Source organism: Macaca thibetana, chromosome 13 (genome assembly GCF_024542745.1).
Source record: "Macaca thibetana thibetana isolate TM-01 chromosome 13, ASM2454274v1, whole genome shotgun sequence".
NCBI classification, from domain to species: Eukaryota; Metazoa; Chordata; class Mammalia; order Primates; family Cercopithecidae; genus Macaca; species Macaca thibetana.
The window spans coordinates 38,230,604-38,253,030 of record NC_065590.1 but is presented as its reverse complement, the minus strand read 5'-3'; the positions used below and the strand labels follow the sequence as shown (position 1 = coordinate 38,253,030).

At 43.2% G+C, this 22,427-nt stretch overlaps 2 protein-coding genes across 7 annotated transcripts in view; one reads left to right on the top strand and one right to left on the bottom strand.

Moving 5' to 3' along the window:
- The window catches only part of CNRIP1 (cannabinoid receptor interacting protein 1), a 1,091,934-nt gene that overhangs the window by 456,214 nt on the left and 613,293 nt on the right, over positions 1 to 22,427 (bottom strand). The window lies entirely within an intron of this gene.
- ARHGAP25 (Rho GTPase activating protein 25) overlaps positions 1 to 22,427 on the top strand; it is a 91,519-nt gene that overhangs the window by 52,986 nt on the left and 16,106 nt on the right. For all 4 annotated transcript variants that reach the window (XM_050754427.1, XM_050754424.1, XM_050754425.1 and 1 more), the window contains one exon: positions 18,145 to 18,352. In XM_050754427.1, coding sequence (XP_050610384.1) covers positions 18,145 to 18,352 — 208 coding nt within the window. The remainder of the gene's footprint in view (positions 1 to 18,144; positions 18,353 to 22,427) is intronic.

The window sequence follows — 22,427 nt, the reverse complement described above, 5'->3', positions numbered from 1 at the left end:
CAACAGCTTATTTCAGAAATTTCAAGAATACCACAATAATTTTGTGGAGAGTAAAGAAAAAATACTCCACCAGAGGCATTTTTGTGTTTTGCTTTCATTTGCTCTTTACATCTACACACTTTTTTCAGAATGACACACTTAAAATTTATATGCAATTTAGTACCTTTGATTTTATGGCTTAATCATTTTCCCCAAGTTGCTATGGAATGTTAATTGATACATGTCAGAGTTTATTTGGTTACAAATAGAAATTGTATCCAATGATGTTAAACAACCAAGAGAGATTTGCTGGTTAAACACGTTAGCTTCTCAAAGAAACCAAGAGCAGGAGCTACCAAGAGGTTTTATAAGAGTCTGGGACCAAGAAAGGGGACATTAGCATTGATTTTACCCTGTCTGTTTCTCTGGGAGCACATGACCTGCAGGTACGTAATTAGCCAACATGCTGGAAGATCTTAGCTGTGACCATCCTTATTGTGCTGGATTATGAGATTGTGAGCCACCCTTTTCTGTTTTCTCCAGTCCAGTGTTTTAAGCTATCTGCATAGACAAGGGTAGTGGATGTTGCCTAATCATGCACCTGCCCTCTGAGTCAAAATGGTATCCGTGTACTTTCACTAGGTTCTGTGACTACTGTGATGCTTGACTGAGCCTTGCCATAGTGAACTGCTGTACTCTGTCATGATACACATGGGGATTTCACCCTCACCGCACCCCAAGACCACTACCTGAGGAGCAAGTCAAGCATAAGTCCTGTAGGCGGTGGAAAGTCCAGAGAAGGGGAAATCAGAGTGCAACACCACTTACTTTTCAAAGAACAGTGTTGCCTCTGATGCAGCATCTCAGATTATTATTATTATTATTATTTTTGAGATGGAGTCTCATTCTGTCTCCCAGACTGGAGTGCAGTGGCACGATCTCGGCTCACTGCAACCTCCCTGCCTCCCGGGTTTGAGCGATTCTCCTACCTCAGCCTTCTGAGCTGCTGGGATTACAGGCATGTGCCACCACACTCAGCCAATTTTTGTATATTTAGTAAAGATGGAGTTTCACCTTGTTTTGGCCAGGCTGGCCTCCAACTCCCGACCTTAGGCGATCCACCCGCCTCGGCTTCCCAAAGTGCTGGGATTATAGGCATGAGCCACTGTGCCCAGCCGTATTTAAAGTTACTATCCAAAATCATAGATCCCAGAACGTGAGGGCATTTTTAAGACAGTATATAGTCTCATTTGAGGCCACTGGGCAAATCAGAAATGTGTTCTTACTATTTGTAAGTTAGGGATGTTGGTCTTAAAGGGACAAACGACCTGTCCCATGGGTCCGCTCCTTTGCCACAGCACATTGCCACTTGGAAAGAACCTCTAACATGGGTTGACTAGATGGTCATGCCTCCCAAATACTGTGAAGTCACTGAGACATGTTGCTGCCACCTCTTTCTAGCCCTTTGTGAAATTATCTATGGCCTTTTCCACCCAGAGCCTGCTCCCTTCCCACCACCTTCATCACTACCAACCCGACGGAGATGGAATCCTTTCTTGTCAAATTACAGCACTAGCCTTGAAACTCATCTCCACATGTTCACCCCCACCTTCTTACAAAATGTTTTCAACAGAGTGGCCAGAGTGAGCCCGTTAAACCTGTCATATCAAGATTCCTCTCAGTTCAGCATTCTCCAATAGCTTCCTTTCTCACTCAGAGTAAAAGTCAAAGCCTTATAATGATCTTATAGTGCACAGTCTGCCCGCCGCCCCCACTCCCGCATTTCCCCTCTGACCTTGTTTTCTAGAACCCTCTTTTATGCTCATTTCATTCTAGCTTCACCAGCCCCCTCAAACATCCTACCTGTGTTCCTGCCTTCAGGTCCTTGCACTTGCTGTTTCCTTTGCCTGGAATCCTCTTTCCCCAGGCAGCTGCATGGCTTGGTCCCTTACTGTCTTCAAGTCTTTGCTCAAACATCACCTCAGTAAGCCTTCCTCTATCATTCTGTTTAACACTGAATCCCTTCCTTACCCCTCAGTTCTGCCTTGCTTTGCTCCTTGGCACATACCCTCTTCTAATGTGCTAAATATTTTACTCGTTTGTTTTGTTCCTAGCTAGACTCCCCTCACTGGAAGGAGAGCTTCAATCTACTTGGCAGGAATTGTTTTTCTCTTTTTTTGTACAGTACCATATACCAGAATCTAAACAGTGCTCAATAGAGCTTTATTAATCTAATAGGTGAAAGAATGACGTCATTTTCCCATAGCAGCACTATGTTCTGCTCCCTCAGTAGGCTCTCCTCTGTTAGATGATGATCAATTTATCTGAGAAGTTATTCAGTAAATGGGTTGTACCCTCTAGAATTATACTATCTTTCTCCAAGTATGTCAGTAGTGAGTCTTGGTGAAGCTCTTTATGGTACAAAGACCCCCCTTGGAGAATCTGATGAAAGCTACAGAAACTCTCCCCAGAAAAATACCTAGACACAAACAATTTTGCTTTTGACAGCAAAATATTTTCAGACACCTGTAGCTCATCTGTACACCCTAGGGAATGAATCCCAATTTTAAATTTTAGAAGTTACTCTGGTGACAGTTGTGCAGAGCTGATACCTCTTCTGGCTTGCATCCCCTTTTGGGCTTCTTTTCTCCCTTGACTGGAGAGATGGTCTACATGGTCTTCGTGGCATTCCCAACTTCTTCCTTAGGGCTTCTCCTGCCTGTAGCTGGCTCTGAGTGTTCCTCTCACCTTAGAGGGCAGCACACTGGTGTTTCAGCCTTTTTCTTATCAGTGGGCTAATTTCTTGCCACCCTTTCCTAAGGGCTTGTGACTTCTGAAAACTCATTCTCAGCTTACTCTTGCCCATTTCCTCCAAACTACTCCCTCCTTTTAGTAAGACAGGCATGCCTTCTCTGGATCTCCACACTGAAACCTGGTCCTTGTCCCATCTCCAGGGAGCAAGGAGTCCAAATTGCAAATCGTCACTCTGTCCAGACCTGCTTTTGTCCTGTTCCTCCGGAGATGAGTCATCTGAGGTTTTGCTCAGGCTATTGCTGAGCCAGGAAACAATGCATTACATTTTCTCCTTTACCCAACCCAATTTTAAGGTCCTGAAACAAGTCCTGTGTTTTTCAAATTATTATTAGTAGTATAAATTTATGGAGTACAGGTGCAATTTTGTTACATGCATAGATTGTGTAGTAGTGGCCAGGTCTTTTAGGGTACCCATCAACCAGATAACTCATATTGTACCTATTAAGTAATTTCTCATCATACACCCCCTTCCATCCTCTCATCCTTCTGAGTTTCTGTTGTCCGTAATTCCATACTCTATGTCTGTGTGTACACGTTACTTAGCTCCCACTTATAAGTCAGAACTTGTGATATCTGTCTTCTTGTGTCTGCCTTGTTTCACTTACAAATGACTTCTAGTTCCATTGATGTTACTGCAGAAGACATGATTTCATTCTTTGAAATGTCATATTTACCATTACTTGGCTGAACAGTAAGTATTCCATTGTGTATATATACCATGTTTTCTTTATCCAATCATCTGTTGATGGACAGTTAGGTTGATTCCATATCTTTGCTATTGTAATAATCATGTGAGAAACATACAAGTGAAGGTATCTTTTTGTTATAATGATTTTCTTTCCTTAGGGTATATATCCAGTAGTGGGATTGCTGGATCAAATGATAGTTTTATTTTTAGTTTTCTGAGAAATCTCCATACTGTTTTCCATAGAGGTTGAACTAATTTACATTCCCACCAACAGTGTATATGTTCCCTTTTATCTGTATCTTGACCGACATCTGTTATTTTTTTACTTTTTGATAATTGCCATTCAGACTGGTGTAAGATGCTACCTCATTGTGGGTTTTATTTGCATTTCTCTGATGATTATTAATGTTGAGGATTTTTTCATATGCATGTTGGCCATTTGTATGTCTTCTTTTGCAAAATGTCTGCTCATGTCCTTCACCCACTTTTTAATGGGATTATTTGGTTTTATTATTGTTGAGTTATTTGAGCTCCTTGTAAATTCTAGATATTAGTCCTTTATCATATGCATACTTTGCAGCTATTTTCTCCCATTTAGTAGATTGTCTGTTCACTCTGTTGATTCTTTTGCTGTACAGAAGCTTTTTAGCTTAATTAAGTCCTATCTGTCTATTTTTATTTTTGTGGCCTGTGCTTTTGAGGCCTTAGTCATGAATTCTTTGCCTAGACCAATGTCCAGAAGAGTTTTCCCTTGGTTTTATTCTAGCATTTTTATAGTTTCAGATCTTACACTTAAGTTTTTCATCATCTTGAATTTATTTTTGTATATGGTGAGAGACAGGGCTCCAGTTTCAGTCTTCAGCGTTTGGCAATCAGATTTTCACAGCACCACTTATTGAAAAGGGTGTCTTTTCTCCAGGGTGTGTTCTTATAGACTTTGTCAAAGATCAGTTGACTATACATATGTGGCTTTACTTCTGGGTTCTCTATTCTGTTCCATTGATCTATGTGTCTGTTTTTATACCAGTGACATGCTGTTTTGGTTACCACAGCCTTGTAGTATAATTTGAAGTCAAGTTATATGATGCCTCCAGCCTTGTTCTTTTTGCTTAGGGTTGCTTTGGCTATTTGAGCCCTTTTTTGGTTAAATATAAATTTTAGAATTTTTTTTCTAGTTCTGTGAAGAAATGGCATTGGTATTTTGATAGGAATTGCATTGAATCTGTAGATTGCTTTGGGTAGTATGATTATTTTAATGATATTGATTTTTCCAATGCATGAGCATGGAATTTTTTTATTTGTTTGTGTCATTTACAATTTCTTTTGTTAGTATTTTGCAGTTTTCCTTGTAGAGATCTTTCATCTCCTTGGTTAAATATATTCCTAGGTATTTTATTTTTTATAGCTATTGTAAATCAGAATGCCTTCTAGATTTTGTTTTCAGCTAGATCATTATTGCTGTATAGAAATGCTACTGATTTTTGTATGTTGATTTTGTATCCTGAAACTTTACTGAATGCATTTATCAAATCTAAGAGTTTTTTGGTGGAGTCTTTAGGTTTTTCTAGATATAAGATCACATCATCAGCAAGTAGGGATAATTTTACCTCCTCTTTTTCAATCTGGTTGCCTCTTATTCCTTTCTCTTGCCTAATTACTCTGGGTAGCACTTGCAGTACTCTATTGAGTAGGAATGGTGAAAGTTGGCATCCCTCTTTTGTTCCAGTTCTTAGAGGGAATACTTTCGACTTTCTCCCATTTAGTATGATGTTGGCTGTGCATTTGTTGCATGTGACCTGTATTATTTTGAGGCATGTTCCTCCGATGCCTAGTTTGTTGAGAGTTTTTATTCTGAACAGATGCTGAATTTTAACATATGCTTTCTCTGTGTCTGTTGAGATGATCATATGGTTTTTACCTTAATTCTGTTTGTGTGATGTATCACATTTATTATTTGTGTATATTGAATCGTATACATATAGACTTTGTCAAAGATTCCTGATATAAAACTTATTTGATCATGGTGTATTATTTTTTTGATGTGCTGTTGGATTTGGTTTGTTAGTATTTTGTTGAGGATTTTTGAGTCTATATTCATCAGGGATATTGGTCTGTAGTTTTCTTTTTGGTTGTTGTTATGTCCTTGTCTGGTTTTGGTGTCAGAGTGATACTGACCCTGTAGAGTGAGTTAGGGAGAATTCTCTCCTTCTCGGTTTTTTGGAACAGTTTCAGGAGGGTTGGTATTAGATTGTCTTTGTATGTTTGGTAGAATTCAACTGTAAATCTATCTGGTTCTGGGTTTTTCTTTTTTGGAAGATTTATTATTACTGATTCAATCTCACTACTCATTGTTGGTCTCTTCAGACTTTCTATTTCTTCCTGCTTCGATCTTGGGAAGTATATGTTTCTAGGAATTTATTCATTTCCTCTAGGTTTTCTAGTTTGTGGGCATCTGGTTGCTAATAATAATCTCTGATGATCTTTTGTATTTCGATGGTATTAGTTGTAATGTCTCCTTTTTCATTTCTGATTTTGTTTGTTTGGATCTCTTTTTTTCTTGGTTAGTCTAACTAGAAGTTTAACAATTTTGTTTATCTTTTTGAAAAGCCAACTTTTCATTTTGTTGATCCTTTGTATTGTTTCTTTGGTTTCTGTTTCATTTAGTTCTGCTCTGATCTTTGTTATTTCTTTTCTTCTGCTAATTTTGAGTTTGGTCTGTTGTTGTTTAGTTTCTAGTTTCTTGAGGTTTGAAATTAGGTTGTTAATTTGTACTCTTTCTACTTTTTGATGTAGGCATTTAATGCTATTAACATCCCTCTTTGCACTGCTTTTGCTGTAGCTTACAGGTTTTGGTATGTTTTTGTATTTTCATTTGTTTAAAAAATTTTTAGATTTCTATCTTAATTTCTTCATTGACCCAATGATCATTCAGTAGCATGTTGTTTAGCTTCCACGTATTTGTATAGTTTTTGAAGTTCCTCTTGGTATTGATTTCTAGTTTTATTCCACTGTGGTCTGAGAAGATTCTTGATTTCAGTTTTTAAAAATTTACCAAGACTTGTTTTGTGGCCTGACATATGGCCTGTTTTGGAGAATGTTCCCTGTGTTGTTGAGAAGAATGTATATTTTGCAATTGTTGTATAGAATGTTCTGTAAATGTCTATTTGTCCCATTTGGTGTTAAGTCTAATTTAAGACTTTTTAATTGACTTTCAGTCTAGATGATCTGGGTAATGCTGAGAATGGGGTGTTGAGTCCCCACTATTATTGTGTTGCTGTCAATCTGTTTTTCAGTTTTAGGTCAGTAATACTTGTTGCATGCATCTGGGTGCTCCAGTGTTGAGTGCATATGTATTTAGAATTGTTATATCAGTTGGTTTATGTAGTTCCAAATGACTCACTTTGTTCATTCATTTTAATTCTTTTTTCTTATTTTTGCCTGGCTGAGTTATTTAAAAATACTTGTATTCGAGTTCAGAAATTCTGCCTTTTGCTTGGTCTAGTCTACTGTTGTAGCTTTTGAATGTTTTCTGTAATTCCTTCCATAAACGTATTTTTGTTCCAGAATTCCTGTTTGGATTTTTAAAAAGGTATCTATCTTCTTGGTAAATTTATCATTCATATCCTGAATTGATTTTCTGATTCCTTTGTATTGATTTTAGATTTCTCATGCATCTAATTAGGCTTCCTTAAAATCAATATTTTGAATTCTTTATCTGGCATTTTGAGGAGTTTTTTTGGTTAGGAGCTATTGCTAGAGAATTATTGTCTTCCTTTGAGGGTGTTGTATTACATTGCTTTTTCGTGCTTCCTGCCTTGTTACACTGATTTCTGCACATCTGAAGCAATAGTCACTTCCTCTTATTTTTGAATTTACATTCATTATGGGGTGGGGACATTTTTTCTTGAAGATGTGACTATGATGTTGGTTGGGTAGGGCCGTTTGGCTTTGCTTCTTAGTGTGTGCAGTGGTGAAGATGCTGTATGATTTCCTTGGTCATAAATAGCCTTAGTGGTATCTGGATTCCTTAGTGTATTAGGATGCAGTTATTGGTTACTTTTTCAGGTTTCAGTGGTAGCAGTGGTGGGCCAAGTGTGTTTCCTTGTGACCTCAGGCAGCATATGCTGGCACCTGTACTGGCAGTTCCAGGCAGGCTGATTTTTGGGCCTGTGGGTGGCTTTTTTGGATGCTGATTGTAGTAGTGGTATACAGGGCAGGTGAGTGGGCTTTTGACCTTTTGGGCAGTGAGGATGATGGGGGCAGTGGGCGTAGCAGTGGTCATGAAGTGTTCTTCTAGTTCTCAAGCTCCGTGCTTTTGTGTTAGCAGTTGTTTCAATGGGCTGCGTGGGCCAGCCTCCAGGCTAGTAGATAGTGTTTGCGGGTAAGAACCAGTTGTGGGGGTAGCATGGAGATTTATGCCTGACCTCTGTTCCCCAGGAGAGGTATTTGGGTAACCCAGGTGGTAGTTGGGTGGTGGAACATCCAGGAGCCTGGATCCCACACTCTGTCTTAGAGTAGGGGACAAAGTTGGGCAGAACTGGACCAAGCAAGCTTGTACTCAGGCCCTCCAATGGCATATGCATGCACCAGCCTTGATTAGGGGGTAGAGGAAGTCCTTAGGCCCCTTGTGAAATGCTTGGTGAGGGGCAACCTTTGCTGTCCTAAAGTCTTAGGATAGGGAGGATAGGGCTGTCCCAGTGGCCACTGTTTGGCCCACAGGAATGAGACTTGCGTTTGTCTCACACCCCAGTCCCAGCAGAGTTCCCTCCTCCATCCTGGCTATGGCAGCCAACTTGGCCACCCAGTCAGTCCTGGCAGGCTGCATCTAGTCCACAACTCAGCCCTAGGCCATAGGAGATGCCACTCAGCTGAAGACCAAGCCTCCACAACAACTCTCCTTTTGCTTAGGACCTGGGATGGTGGTGTGCCCAGTTCCAATGCCAGTGACTGGAGCCCACTCCACACTTGCTTCTCAGAACTGGCTGCAGGGGTTCATCCCCTACTCAAGCCCCAGTCCTGCAAGCACCACCCACGTTCCCCCATGCACAGTCTGTAAGAGCTCGGATCCAGAATGTTGTCCCACAGCAGTCAGTTAGGTTTCAAAAAGGGTGTAGGACATTCCCTGGAGCAGTTCCTCATCATAGTCTTCTTGCCACTCCCCAAGTTAGATTCGTGGTGTGGGAGAGTCAAGGTGCTCTCCTACGGCCTGGATTGTATAATTCCCCAGTGGGAAAGTGGACAGCAGAAAGGCACTCACTCACCCTTTCCCATTTGGGGGATTCACTCCCCTTTCCCAGCTGGCCTCAGCCACACAGCCTTCCTGTTTCCTTCTTCCTGGATTTCAAAGCTTCCTCTCACTTTTTTGCTGAACTCCCAAGTTCCTTCTTGAACACTGCATTTAAATAAGTGTGGAGTCAGATGAGTCCGTGATTCCTGGCCCATGAATGAATGGAGAATAAACACTAGGTTGGCAGCATGAGACAGCACACTAGCTTGGTTCCTCTAAGTGGATGAGATTACTGGAAATGCTTGTCGTCAGCCATCTTGAAAAAGAAGATCTTGCATTTTAAGCATCATTACGTGTTTGCCAACAGGAGGTATACGGTATGTAAATATTGAATTGTTATGTACCTTGGATTTCTTTTCTCCTTTCATTCTTTTAAGTTCTCTGCACCCTTCCGAGCATGATTTCACAATCCATAGCACAATTTAGCCTGGAGGGGTGTGCAGTCATTGTTATTCCACGTGTTCTGGTCTTTCTCACCAGCTACATTCGATATTAAAAGAGATGATGTTTACTTATTTCCATGAATTCCCTCATCTCCCCTGCCCCCAGCTGCTAGCAACAGACAGATACTTATTTTTTCATTTGGTCAACAACTCTTTCTTTAATATGTGCCATGTCCCCAGATCTATGCTAACACTGGGGCACGACCGTGAGAAAGAGAGAGAGAGAGGAGAGAAAAAAAAGCCAAAATCTTTTCTCTCAAGGAGCTCACAAACTAGGAGAAGACACAGCAATTACTTTTAAAGAGCCAAGGGAAAACATAGTTACAACTGTGAAAAGAGCCATGTGGGAAAAACACATGATGCCATATGGGGAAAAAATATCTTTGTCAAGTAGGTCAGGGAAGGCTTCCTTGAAATAGTGATGATTAAGCTTAACTCTGTAAGGCCAGCAGAAGCTAACTAGACAGAGAAGGGGGAAGCAGAATGGTGTCTTCGTCACAGGGAATAGCATGTGCAAAGGTCCTGTGACAGAAAGAAGAACAGGCTCTGGAGTAAGGGGAGGGTAATAAAAGTGGAGATCGCTTTGTTAAGGATGTTTGTCTTCATCCTAACAGCTAATAGGTAGTCACTGGGGCTTTCAAGCAAGAAGGTGAAAAAAATCAGATTCTATTTAAAAGATCATTCTAGTTGCTGTATGGAAAATGGATTGGGCTGGAGGTGGCAGATCAGAATGAAAGCAGGAGACCAGATATGAAACTCAAGCCATTGTCCAGGCAGAAAGGACAGATGGTGGGTTGGACACTGGTGGTGGCAGTGGAGATGCAGAAAAGCAAACAGGTTTGTACAATGTTTTGGAGGTAACATTGCCAGGATATGGGAGTGAATATGACATGCAGACAGAATGTGGAGTCAGACGAGTCTGCGATTCCTGGCCTATGAATGAATGGAGAATAAACACTGGGTTGGCAGCATGAGACAGCCCCAGGGCCCTTCCTGACAACCTTGACCGTTTCCCCATAATGCTGAGAGCCCATTTGCCTTCTCCTGGGCATGTCTGATAGGGTTGCTGCACTATTTACTATATGTACTCATCAGGAGGACAAAATCATCTCAGTCTACCCAACAACCAACCTTCAAGATCATTATCTCTGAAGGCCCCCACGGAGCCATGTGCAACTCTGAAAGCATTTCCAGGGAATGGTGGGCTGGCTTCATAAACGCTAAGTGAAATTCTGTGTTTCTGCCAGACACTTTGATATATGGAACAATGCTGGTAAGGGTTCCTGCATGGGATTTTTTTTAACCCACCTTGGAGGTATCCCCTGAATGGCAGTTGACAATTAGCTGCTAAGTAAAAGGAGGCACTTATTTTTATTGCGGGCCTTGACAGCTTTATGTTCACTGTTTAAAAGCTGGAGAGTCCTGTGTGTAAAGGTGAGTGGGGAGGGGAAGTGCGGGGGAAAGGAGGGCCGGGAGGGCTGGGGCAGGTGCGGACAGATCCCATGGTTTCCTTTTTGGAGTCAGAACCTGAGCAGTATTTGCAAGCATGTGGTGATCTGGAAGTGAGAGAAGAGGGTTCTTCCAGTCTGGGGAGGAGGGAAGGCCTGAGGCTGGCTCCTCGGAGGCGTGAGTCTTCGGCCTGCCATGCCTCACATCCCCAGGATGCCGCGGTGGGAACTGGGCTGTGGCTTTCCTGCCCTGGCACTGCTTGTTTGCTGGGATTTCAGGAGGAAAACCCCCAAGCTCCGAAAGAAAGGTATTTCTTTTTTATTTTGTGGTTCACTTGTTCTACTAAAAGACTCATTTCCCAGAGCCTCTTCCCTCTCTTGTCAGGGGTGGGGAACACTTCTGGAACTGAGCCCCTGGGAAGCAGGTATCAGTGCCGGGAGGGCAGGCGCAGTGTGTATGGGGGTGGGGTACTCTCCCGCAGGCCTGGGCTGGGCTAGAGGCAGGGTGGGGAGGGGCTTTTGTCTTGATCCTAGGAGTGTTTGAGTGATGACAAAGGAGGACCAACGTGGGGAGGGAGGTGACAGTTGCTCTTTCTATTTCCACTTTCCCAAACCAACCCAGTTTCCTGGAGTTTTCCAGCAAATCTAAGGAAGGGGTTGAGTGGTAAGGGGTGGAGGATGGACTGTGGGAAGAGCCAGGGCAATTACTAGTGTGGTAGTAAGGTCTCACCCTTCTGTGATTGCTCAGGATGGGGTCCAAAATTTTAGGTCTGGGGACTGGAGACGAGGTGAACATGGTCTGAGGGGAGGTGGGGCTGGCATGGGCTGGCATAGTCTGGCATTAGAGGACTCCCCTTGAGACTTTATGATCTCTGAACTTTTATTCCATTAGCTTTAAACTTTAAAAGGAATTAAAGCCCTGAATATAGAATCACAGGGTAAATATGACCTCAGAAAAATTCCTGATTCAAATCTCAGTTTTCTTATCTGTAAAATGGAACAGTAATACTTACTTTGTAGAGTTCTCATGAGGACTAAATGAGATAGCACATGTGAAAGTATCAGGGATCAGTTCTCAGCATAAAATTAATGTAATTAATTACATTGGTTAATAGTTATAATTATCATATTACATATATTATAATTACTTTATGGTAATTATATTACATACAATTATTATAATAAATTCATGAACATTTATACCTATTAAGTTGGAACTGCTCTGCTAATGGCCAAAGGGGTGACAATTAGGACCCAGAGGTCAGACATTGGTAGAACTCAGGACCAGGTCTTTGGAGTTCCAGGGATGTTTCTGACTCCAAACTCCTCATGTGATCTGAGATTAAGAGTGACAAAACCTGACCTAGCCAAGCTAAAAAAAAAAAAAAAAAAGGATTTTTCTCTCATGTAAGAAGTGACACTGTTGGTCCTGATGTCCCCAGAGCATCCAGTGGTTGGTTCTTGTTGAGAGAATAGCTTTGACTGATTTCTAGGCTGCAGATGACAAGTTCAAAGTCTTCATCATATGGTTGATATTTAAAGTGGTGAGACTATGAGAAAGTGTGCAGATGAGGAAGCGAGGCCCTGGGACCCTCCGACATTTAGAGGACAGCAAGAAAAGGAAGAGTCCTCAGAGGAGGCTAAAAGCATCTGATGAGACACATGGAGAACCAAGAGAGACTGGTGTACCAAAGGCCACGTGAGAAAGTGTCCCAAGAAGGAGGGGGTGACTTGCTGTGTCACATGCTGCTGATAGAGCAGTTAAGATGAAGACAGAGAATTTCACCTCAGATTTTAAAATGTAAAGGCCATTGGTCTCCTTGACAAGAGTAGGTTTGGGGAAGTACTGAGTGCAGAAAAGGGCCAGAGAATGGGAGGAATGTAGGCAGCAGGTAGTGACAGCTCTCTGAGGTCCATCATATACCAGGTTCTGAAAATAGATGCTGAGCCAGATAGACTGTCTGCCTTTGAGGGGTCCACAGTCCAGTGGAAGAGAGGGATGTTTAAAAGAATCATCATAAAATTACATGAGAAGTGATAACATCAAGAAACACACAGGGAGCTCTATGAGTAGAGGAAAGAGTGACCAGTTTTCTCTGAGAAGACATCCAAATTCAGAAGACTGGGTTTCCAGGTGGAGAGTAGGAGGAAGGGCATTCTCTTGAGAATTTTTAAAAGCAAAGACCATTTTTCATTCATTCTATCATACTCTCTAGCTATCAAAGAGCCTGGCCCACAGCAAATGCTCAGCCTACATTTGTTGAATGACTTTGTGAATTCTGGTGGAAGGAATTTGCAAGAAATGGAGTTGCAAAAGAAACCATTATAATGATATAGGCAACAGCAGTGAGAATAGGGAGCTTGTTTAAAGCATATTTAGAATGTACCATTCTAGGCTGGGTGCAGTGGCTCATGCCTGTAATCCCAGCACTTTGGGAAGCCGAGGTGGGTGGATCACGACGTCAAGAAATTGAGACCTTCCTGGCTAACACAGTGAAACCCCGTCTGTATTAAAACTACAAAAAATCAGGGCATGGTGGCAGGCGCCTGTAGTCCCAGCTACTCGGGAGGCTTAGGCAGGAGAATTGCTTGAACCCGGGAGAAGGAGGTTGCAGTGAGCTGAGTTCGCGCCAGTGCACTCCATCCTGGCAACAGAGCGAGACTCCATCTCAAAAAAAAAAAAAAAAAAAAAAAAAGAAGAAGAATGTACCAACCTATTTGGAGAGAGTGAAGAGTGTTGCAGATAATTCTAATGCTCACAATTTTGCTAATTGGATTAGTTAAGTTCAGGTACCTTGTATTAATGGCTTTGCATTTTCAGTGCCTAGGAGAGTACCTGGTGCTTGAGTGATGGAATGAATGCTATTGCCTTTGAGGAAGGCTACAGGAGAAGCAGTGATTTAGGGATGGGATGATAGTGAGATTAGAGAAGATACTGGGAGAACTGCCATTAGTCATTGAACTTATGGTTATAGAGGAGAAAGAGAGAGAGAAAAAGAGAGAGAGAGAGAAAAGATGGAAATAGATATGATATAGCTACATATAGAAAGATAAAATAAAACACATTTTTCTATGAGTATAATAGTAAAGAGAGGAAAGCAAATGTTGATCATTTGCATGAGAGCCAAGGTGGAGGATTATTCTTTCATAAATTATATCTATCTATCCATGTGTGTGTGTATATATATATACACACATATATCCATATATACACATATGTATATTGTGTGTGTGTGTGTGTGTGTGTGTATACATATATAGAGAGAGAGATCTGGACCAGATATGCAGATTAATAAGTTACAAGTTTATAGGTGATATCTAAATGTGTGAAATCATATGCACTTTCCTAAGGAGAATACTAGAGTGAGAAGAAAAGAAGCTTGAGTTGGAATCCCAGGAAATGATGCACCAAAGGAGCAGGTGGAAGATGGAGCACAGTCAAAGACACTGAAAGGAGTCATCAGTAACATGAGAATAGAACAAGAATGGTTGGATTTATTGCAATGTAGGGAGAAAGTATTGAAGAGGAAGGAGAAGTAACATCAGTCTTCCAAGAAGATCAGTAAGTAGGGTGTGGAATGAACATTAGGAGAGCACTAGAAATCTTAGTGAGCAGATTTAGTGAAGAAGTGCAGGCTAATGAAACAAGATTGTGATGGGTTGAGAGGCTGAGTAGTGAGTGATAAGTGAGGAAGTGGGGCAGACATCTCTCTAGAAGTAGACACAATTTTTTACAAGTATATGGTAAAGAGAAGGAAAGCAAATGTTGGTTGTTTGCATGAGAGCTGAGGTGGGAGATTATTCTTTCATAAATGGCAAAGACCTAGACTCACGTGGGATCTTTCAATTGAAAGAGAAAATTTTAAGATACAAAGAGAAAGAGTAAGTACTGGAAGAGGTGGAAGGAATGGAACCCACAGTTCAGGAAAGCATCATCCTAGATGAAAGATAGGGCCCTTTTCTTCCTGTGGGAGAAAACAGGAACACAGAGGAGAAAGGATGGGAAAGGCAGGGACTGCAGATGAGGGAGTTCACTCATAACCCTCCGTTTGGTAATGGAAGGAAAGAGGAGCCAAGATCACCTGTTGAGACAGAGAAGTGAGGGAATGGGTGGGGAGCTCAAGAGGAGTGGTGAAAATTTGGAACCAATGTCTTGCAGAGATTGGAAGGATAAATTTCCACAATATGTTATGCGTGGTCTCTTGTAGCTCTCAATGGCCTGATGAAGGCATGCAGAGGGTAGTAGGAAGCAGCAGGGTGGGGATGTTGAAGAAAAAAAGTATGAGTGAGATTAATATCAAAAGGGCTGCATTTGAGGTGTGAGAGGAATAGAGGATGAAGGCAGGACAAGGCTGATAGACTGGGATGAGGAGAAAAGCTAGAGGACTAGACACACATTAAGGTGTAAGAAGGAGCTTGGCTCCAAATCACCTGCAAGGTGGAGCATCTGCTATAAGACCTCAGGAATGGAGCTTGAATCTGAAAGCTTTGACTTCTCTGTGCACATCCTTACACTGTGTTTGTGCTATCTTTCCCCATCAAGTCCAGTGGACCTCTGGAGCCCGAGTTTCAACTGCTGCAGGAGACATCTGCCTCTCCCATTGAAGGGCCCCTCTCTGGACCTCTCAAAGAGAACTTTCCAGATGCTATGTGGTCTGTTTTAAGTCAGATTATTTCAGTCATGTCCTATCAATTTGTTGAAAAGATGTGTCCAGCTCCTTTTACAGACAAATAGAAACCTAATTCCATATGGCTATTGAAATTTTCTAATTGTTTTTCACTACGTTTTGTGTGACCCCTCAAAGGCAGACAGTCCATCTGTTATGTTATTTTCATAACTGGATGGCAAACTCATTAAAAGCATGAACCAGGTCTTCCATGCCCCTTGTATGTACAACCCATTCCATGGAGCCTGGTGCTGGCACATGGCAGGGCACTCAATGCATGCTAGCGTGAAGCTGAATTCATATACCAGGAGATTCCTATTAGTGTTTAAACTAAAGAAATGCCGAATAACCATTAGTCATGGAAAATACTTGCTTAAAGACACATTGATTCATTAAATCCTTAAGCAAAAGTCATTGACTGTCTACCTTTTGCCAGGGGTTATGCTAGACATTGGGGATGAAAACAGCCCTTCCTCCTATTCCCAGTAGTGGGGGGCTTACAATCATGCAGACGACACAGGTACATGCAAATCATGATCACAGAGTATGGAAAGGATTGGGATATTCAAGAAGCAATCTGGTGCACAGAGTAGGATGTAGTCTCTCCATCTGGGTGTCAGTAAGGCATGGCAGATATGATGGTATTTGAGAGGGGCCAAGGAGGACAAAGAGAATTGGCGCCGCCAGGGAAGGGGGAGAGCAGACTGGACAGGGAGAAGAGACTGTTCAAGGACATGGAGACTGCAGAGCATTATGTTTTGGAAACGTCAGGGTGAAATGCTTCTCGGGGCATGGCAGGACATCAGGCCAGGAAAGCAGGTGGGTGCCAAGCCTTGAGGAATGCCAGCCTTGATTCTCAAACTTTAGCCACAGAAGTATTTAATCACAGTCTCACTGCAGTGCAATAAGTGAAACGAACAACAGCCAAGCAGATTTGGTGGTAGTGGGGAACACAGAGGCCCCCTATTCAGCTCCGTCTAGATTCCACTCTCGCCTCCCAACACCTGATGTGATGAAAGAGGAGGCCCTGACAAACTGCCAGGGCTTTACGTGTCTATTTGAAAAACATCACGGAGGCAATTGGGGGAGAAGCAGATGACTACTGAAAACCAAGAGAAGGGCACTCAAGCAGAGCGGTGCTCTAGAAAGGCAAGCAGCAGGAGGGTTTCGAACATGATAGAGAGGAGACTGCAGCAGTTACAGGTGAGAGAGGAGGCTGGCCTAGCCTGGGTAGTGGGTGGGAGCAGAAAAGAACATGCAAGTCAAGAGCCTGGTACAGCTCTATACAGGTGGAATCCACAGGAACTTGAGATGGGATGGAGAGGACCAACCTGAGAGAGAGAATCATGGGGAGAGTCAAGTGACTTTGCAAACGGATGTCCTAGGGATTGAAGTGCCGGGTGCAGCAGAGCCCTGATTATGGCAGAGGGAAAGTCAAGCAGGACAGGACAGAAGCCACGGCCTGTCTTCTGAACCTCCAGGGCCTGGAAGCCTGGTGGGAGAATGGGTAGGCAGTGGTGGTCCTGATTTGTAAACTCGTGTCCTCACACTGCTGGGGCGGGGAGACTGTGGAGCAAAGTTTCTCCACTCGGACAGAGCTGGGATGGAACTGGCCCACACTTGCTTTGCTGGAGGCAGGGTAATTTGGGAAAATATTTTTGGAAAGCAATTTGCATACCACCAAGTTATAAAAATGTTCAAACCTCTTGACCCAGTAATTCTACACATGGGAATTTGTCCTGAGGAAATAGTTCAAAAGAATGAAACGCTTTTGTTCATGCATCCAAATGTTAATTAATTAGGAATTATGCATTGAACGGCACACATTCCAGGATCTCTGCCAGGTGAATGAACATGTCTGCTGTGGCAATGTTTATAATTAGGACATAGTAAACAACCTAAATTATTTTAAATTCCACAGTGGTTTAGTGCTATGAGACATCTATGTGATAGACTACAGTAGGCCCTCTTTATCCTTGGGGGATATGTTTCCAGACCGCAGTGGATGCCTGAGATCTCAGATAGTCCTGAGCCCTATATACGCTGTGTCTTTTCAGTCTTATAACTGAGACAACTACTAAGTATAACTGAGACAACTACTATGTGACTCTGGGCAAGCAGTGTATGCAAAGTGGATACACTAAACAAAGAGATGATTCACATCTCAGGCTGGACTGAGCGGGACCGCGAGAAATTTCATCATGCTACTCAGAATGACATGCAATTTAAAACTTATGAATTGTTTGTTTCTGGAATTTTGCATTTAATATTTTCAGACTGCAGTTGACTGTGGCTAAGGGGGGATGCCTTACTGTGTTATGCTTTACTACTCTCTGACGCAAGTGGACACAAAACGGCCTGCTTGCTGCCATGGTTAAGGCACATTGCTGGGAGTTCACTGCCTAGGCCTGAATCCCAACTGTGCCATGCTGTGAGCTGCTTGACCTTGGCAAGTGTCTAAGGATCAGTGTCTTTAACAGTAAGATGAGTGTGACATTAATACCACCTCATAGAGTTGCTGTCAAGATTAAAGGACAAAAAGTGTGCAATTCCCAGCAAAAAGTATTCAGTAAAAGCCAGTCGTTATTTTAAATATGTAAGAAATGTGGGTCAATATAAAAAGACTGACAAAGACTGCCTCAAATTTACAGGCCCGTATTTATAGTTTCAGGAAATATTATGAGTGATTTGTCTCCCACATTTTGTCTAGTATCATTGCAATAAAACCTGTGAAGTCACAGGTGACACAGAAAGTCAAGAAATAGTTCATCCAAGGAAGCACAGAATGACGGGCTGGTTCTGTTTGCTCTCTCCTCAGCGGTGTTTGGCCAGCGCTTGGATGAGACTGTGGCCTATGAACAGAAATTCGGCCCCCATCTGGTGCCCATCCTGGTGGAGAAATGTGCAGAGTTCATCCTGGAGCATGGCCGGAATGAAGAGGGCATCTTCCGTCTGCCTGGGCAGGACAACCTGGTGAAGCAGCTGAGAGATGCCTTTGATGCTGGGGAGCGGCCCTCCTTTGACAGGTACATTGCCCTGCTGCAGTGTCCCACCTCTGCCCTCCCCTCTGCCTCGCTTGGCTGGGAGGGCCTCTCCATTCCAGTTGAGCTATGGGACTTGCATAGACACTTCTAAGAGCCCTGGCTTGCAACAGAAAGAGCCTTTGTTTTGCTCATGATTGGGATTTTGGAAGACTGGAGCACAGTTAGGAGAGTATGCAGATAGTTTATGTGACAGATCATGTGAACCACAACTGGAATCCTGCTGGGCAGATTCAGGTGATGTTTAGGGCACAGGAGAAGGGGTCGTGCAGAGGAGGGGAGAAAGATGGGACCTAACCTGAGGCCCACCCTTCAGGACAGATGAGGAACATGGAAGAGTGGAGCTGGCTGTACAAACACTTGGTGTGGTGGAGAATGCACCAGATCCATATCCAAGGGCACCAGCGACTTTCGTTAGCATTCCAGAAGTGGCTATAACCAGGACTTCTTGTTAGTTTCCAAGATCACAGTACCACGTGATTCTGACTCAGTTCTGAGCCCTTTTGCAGGAGCATATCCTGATATCTTGGCAGCCTGGCGTTCCTAAGTCTTCTGTGTGGAGGTCTCCCAGCCCTGTTTGGGGCATATGAGGCATAGTGACATTTCCTCCCACCACCCGCTTCCTCCCCACCTTCTCCAGTCACTCAGCTGAGGTTTCCTTCTCTGCCACACTCAGCTAGTAAAATCCCCACCTGATGTTGTGCAGTCTCTTCCCCAGTTGCCTGCATGAACTTGTCCTGCTGGCATAAGTTTGACTGCTATTTCCAAATTAGGAGCCCATAAACCAAGGTTTAGTAAGATGGGCCTGAACTCTATCCAGTTTCCAAAAACGAAAGTTGCCAAGCTTATTTTGGACAATGGGGTTGGGTTGATTCTGAGAAAATTGTGAAGACCTAAGTGTCATCTTGTGTAGAAGCTCCCTCACCCCTCACTCTAATCACCAGCGCTGCCTGTTTTTCCTCCAAAGCTTCTCTGGGATCTATTTGTTTCTCTCCATGCTTATGGCCACGGTTGTAGTTTGGACGACCACAGGGGTGTCTTTCCTACCCTTAATACGTAATAAGCTAATTTCCCACAGGTGCTATATTTTAGCCCCCTAGGAAGCAAGAGATGGGGTTCTTATTGGAACAACAGCCCATTATGGGCATCAAACACGGGGACTTTCAGCAGCACCATCAACTGCGTTTTGATATCAGGCGCTTGTTCCATTGTGCTCACCACCTTTATATTCAGTTTCTTTTTATGTTTTTGGTTAGCCTTGGCCTGGTGAAAGATACAGGGGGGTTGTTGCTAGAGCAATGCCATACAATGTGCCAAAAGGAATAGAGGTGATTGCTAGGATTTGCCAAATAACTGCCTTAGGCTCTAGCCTATGCACTATAGAGTAGGCGTGGGTGTTGGTGTGGGAATTTTTGATTATTTTGAAATATTTGGGACTGGAAGGAGGAAAATTACCTTACCTTGTGACATCTCCACACCTAGAAGTGAGGGGTAGAGTTTACACATCCAGAAATAGGAAGGGTCATTGGGGGCTTTTCAGGGGCTTCGCAGGGGCAACTCTTAGGTCCACAAAACCCTTGAGAGGACAAGTCTGATTTGGGAGGTGTGACTGGCTCTTATTTGATTCTTATTATTTAGTTACATTTGAGCATATTTAGGAGAGACCCGGTCTTTTCTCTCCTATTCCACTCACGATTCTGAAAACCCTCTTTTTCCCCTTTTCCTGCCCTCTCTCCACCTCCTTTTAGACTCCCCCACTTCTCATTCCGTGGTGTGTTTTGGTGTCGAGGGCTGTGCCCTGCAAGGGACAGAGCATAGAATGCCGGACGCATAGGACAGGGAAAGGAGGGGAGGGCTTACAGGGATCAGCTTGACTTTGGAATCATAGAATTGACAAAGCCAGTAACTCAAGAGAGGTCAACAAAACTGGCAAATTAACTCTGAAGTGAAAGTGACCGGTGTTAGACGATTTCCTGAGAGTGAATCTGGCCTGGGCGTGGGAGAGGAAGAGACCAGCCTTGAGACAGTGTTAACCTGAATTGTGTGTGGGGGTTCAGAAGAGGGGCAGTGTGAATTGTGTGTGGGAGTTGAGAAGAGGGGCAGTGTGAATTGTGTGTGGGAGTTGAGAAGAGGGGCAGTGTGAATTGTGTGTGGGAGTTGAGAAGAGGGGCAGTGTGAATTGTGTGTGGGAGTTGAGAAGAGGGGCAGTGTGAATTGTGTGTGGGAGTTGAGAAGAGGGGCAGTGTGAATTGTGTGTGGGAGTTGAGAAGAGGGGCAGTGTGAATTGTGTGTGGGAGTTGAGAAGAGGGGCAGTGTGAATTGTGTGTGGGAGTTGAGAAGAGGGGCAGTGTGAATTGTGTGTGGGAGTTGAGAAGAGGGGCAGTGTGAATTGTGTGTGGGAGTTGAGAAGAGGGGCAGTGTGAATTGTGTGTGGGAGTTGAGAAGAGGGGCAGTGTGAATTGTGTGTGGGAGTTGAGAAGAGGGGCAGTGTGAATTGTGTGTGGGAGCTCAGAAGAGGGGCAGTGTGAATTGTGTGTGGGAGTTGAGAAGAGGGGCAGTGTGAATTGTGTGTGGGAGTTGAGAAGAGGGGCAGTGTGAATTGTGTGTGGGAGCTCAGAAGAGAGGCAGTGTGAATTGTGTGTGGGAGTTGAGAAGAGGGGCAGTGTGAATTGTGTGTGGGAGCTCAGAAGAGAGGCAGTGTGAATTGTGTGTGGGAGTTGAGAAGAGGGGCAGTGTGAATTGTGTGTGGGAGCTCAGAAGAGAGGCAGTGTGAATTGTGTGTGGGAGTTGAGAAGAGGGGCAGTGTGAATTGTGTGTGGGAGCTCAGAAGAGGGGCAGTGTGAAAGGGGGTGGAAAGAGGGCAGGAAAGGGGGAAAGGGAGGGTTTTCAGAGTCACGAGCAGACCAGGAGACAGAAGCTACGGTTGTAACTTTTTCTGCCTCCTATAAAAGGAATTGTAGGAGTCAGTGGGTGGAAGAAGGGGTATTTGGAGAGCAAGGAGCCCCCTCCTGGTGTCCCCAACTTCACGGCTGTGGGAACTCACCCAGATCCTCTGCATTGGTTGTGTGCTGAGATGCTCCATTACCTCACTAGAATGAAGGTGATGCCCCAAGATGCCCCCATTACCTCCTAGAATGAAGGTGAGCAAAGGAGCTGTTTGGTGAGACTAGTGCAGGTCTATCTGGTCTCCTTAGACACAAAAATGTGAACTTTAAAATCTCCTTGCCAAGTTTCTACCAGGATGGACACTGCCTTGCTACAAAGCCAACACACTTCTCACCCCTATGTGTCTGTGAGAAATGCACCTACAGACATGCCACATTACAAGCATCAATGCCTCCAGGGAAGGGCTGGCAGAACCATCTGAGGAGTCTTGGGTAATGCCTAGTGCATCAGTTGTTGAACCCAGAAGCCACCTGGCTCCTGACCTGCTCTTAGCCCTTGATTTAAAAAAAAAAAGAATCATTTAAGGTGTTCTGTTGGGTTAGAGGAACAGCAAACTCCGAAAAAAATAATGTTACAAATTTAGACCATAAAATAGACGTCTGAGTTAGCCCTAGTACAATGGGGTGCCCACAGTAAAACAAAAATTTATAGAAATAATTGTATAAGTTCCATGGTGTTGCGTGCTAAAAAGGAAACTCAATACTATGAAAACTTAGAACAGGGGCTTTTCACATGGTCTGGTGTATTTAGGGAGGTCCCCAAGAAAATGACATTTAAGCTGAGACCCAATAAACAAGAATGAGGAGTTAGCTAGGCCCAGCAGTGGGCATGGCTTGTCAGGTTTATTTTTGGTGAAATGAACTGGGAAGCTTTCTATAAGTTTCAGTGTTGTAAGATGATTTATATAGCTAATTGTGTTCTTTTATTATTACTTTGAAGTATCCATGCTGTAGCTATATTTTTAACCCCTTTCTCTTTTCTAATGATGGATGTTTTTGCTGTCTAAATTTCTCCTGATTAAACTGTCTAGGTGTCTTTTTTATTGTTGTTGTCACTCTTCAAAAGATTCAGTTTCTTTTTTTTTTTTTTGCCCGAGACCAAGTCTCACTTTGTC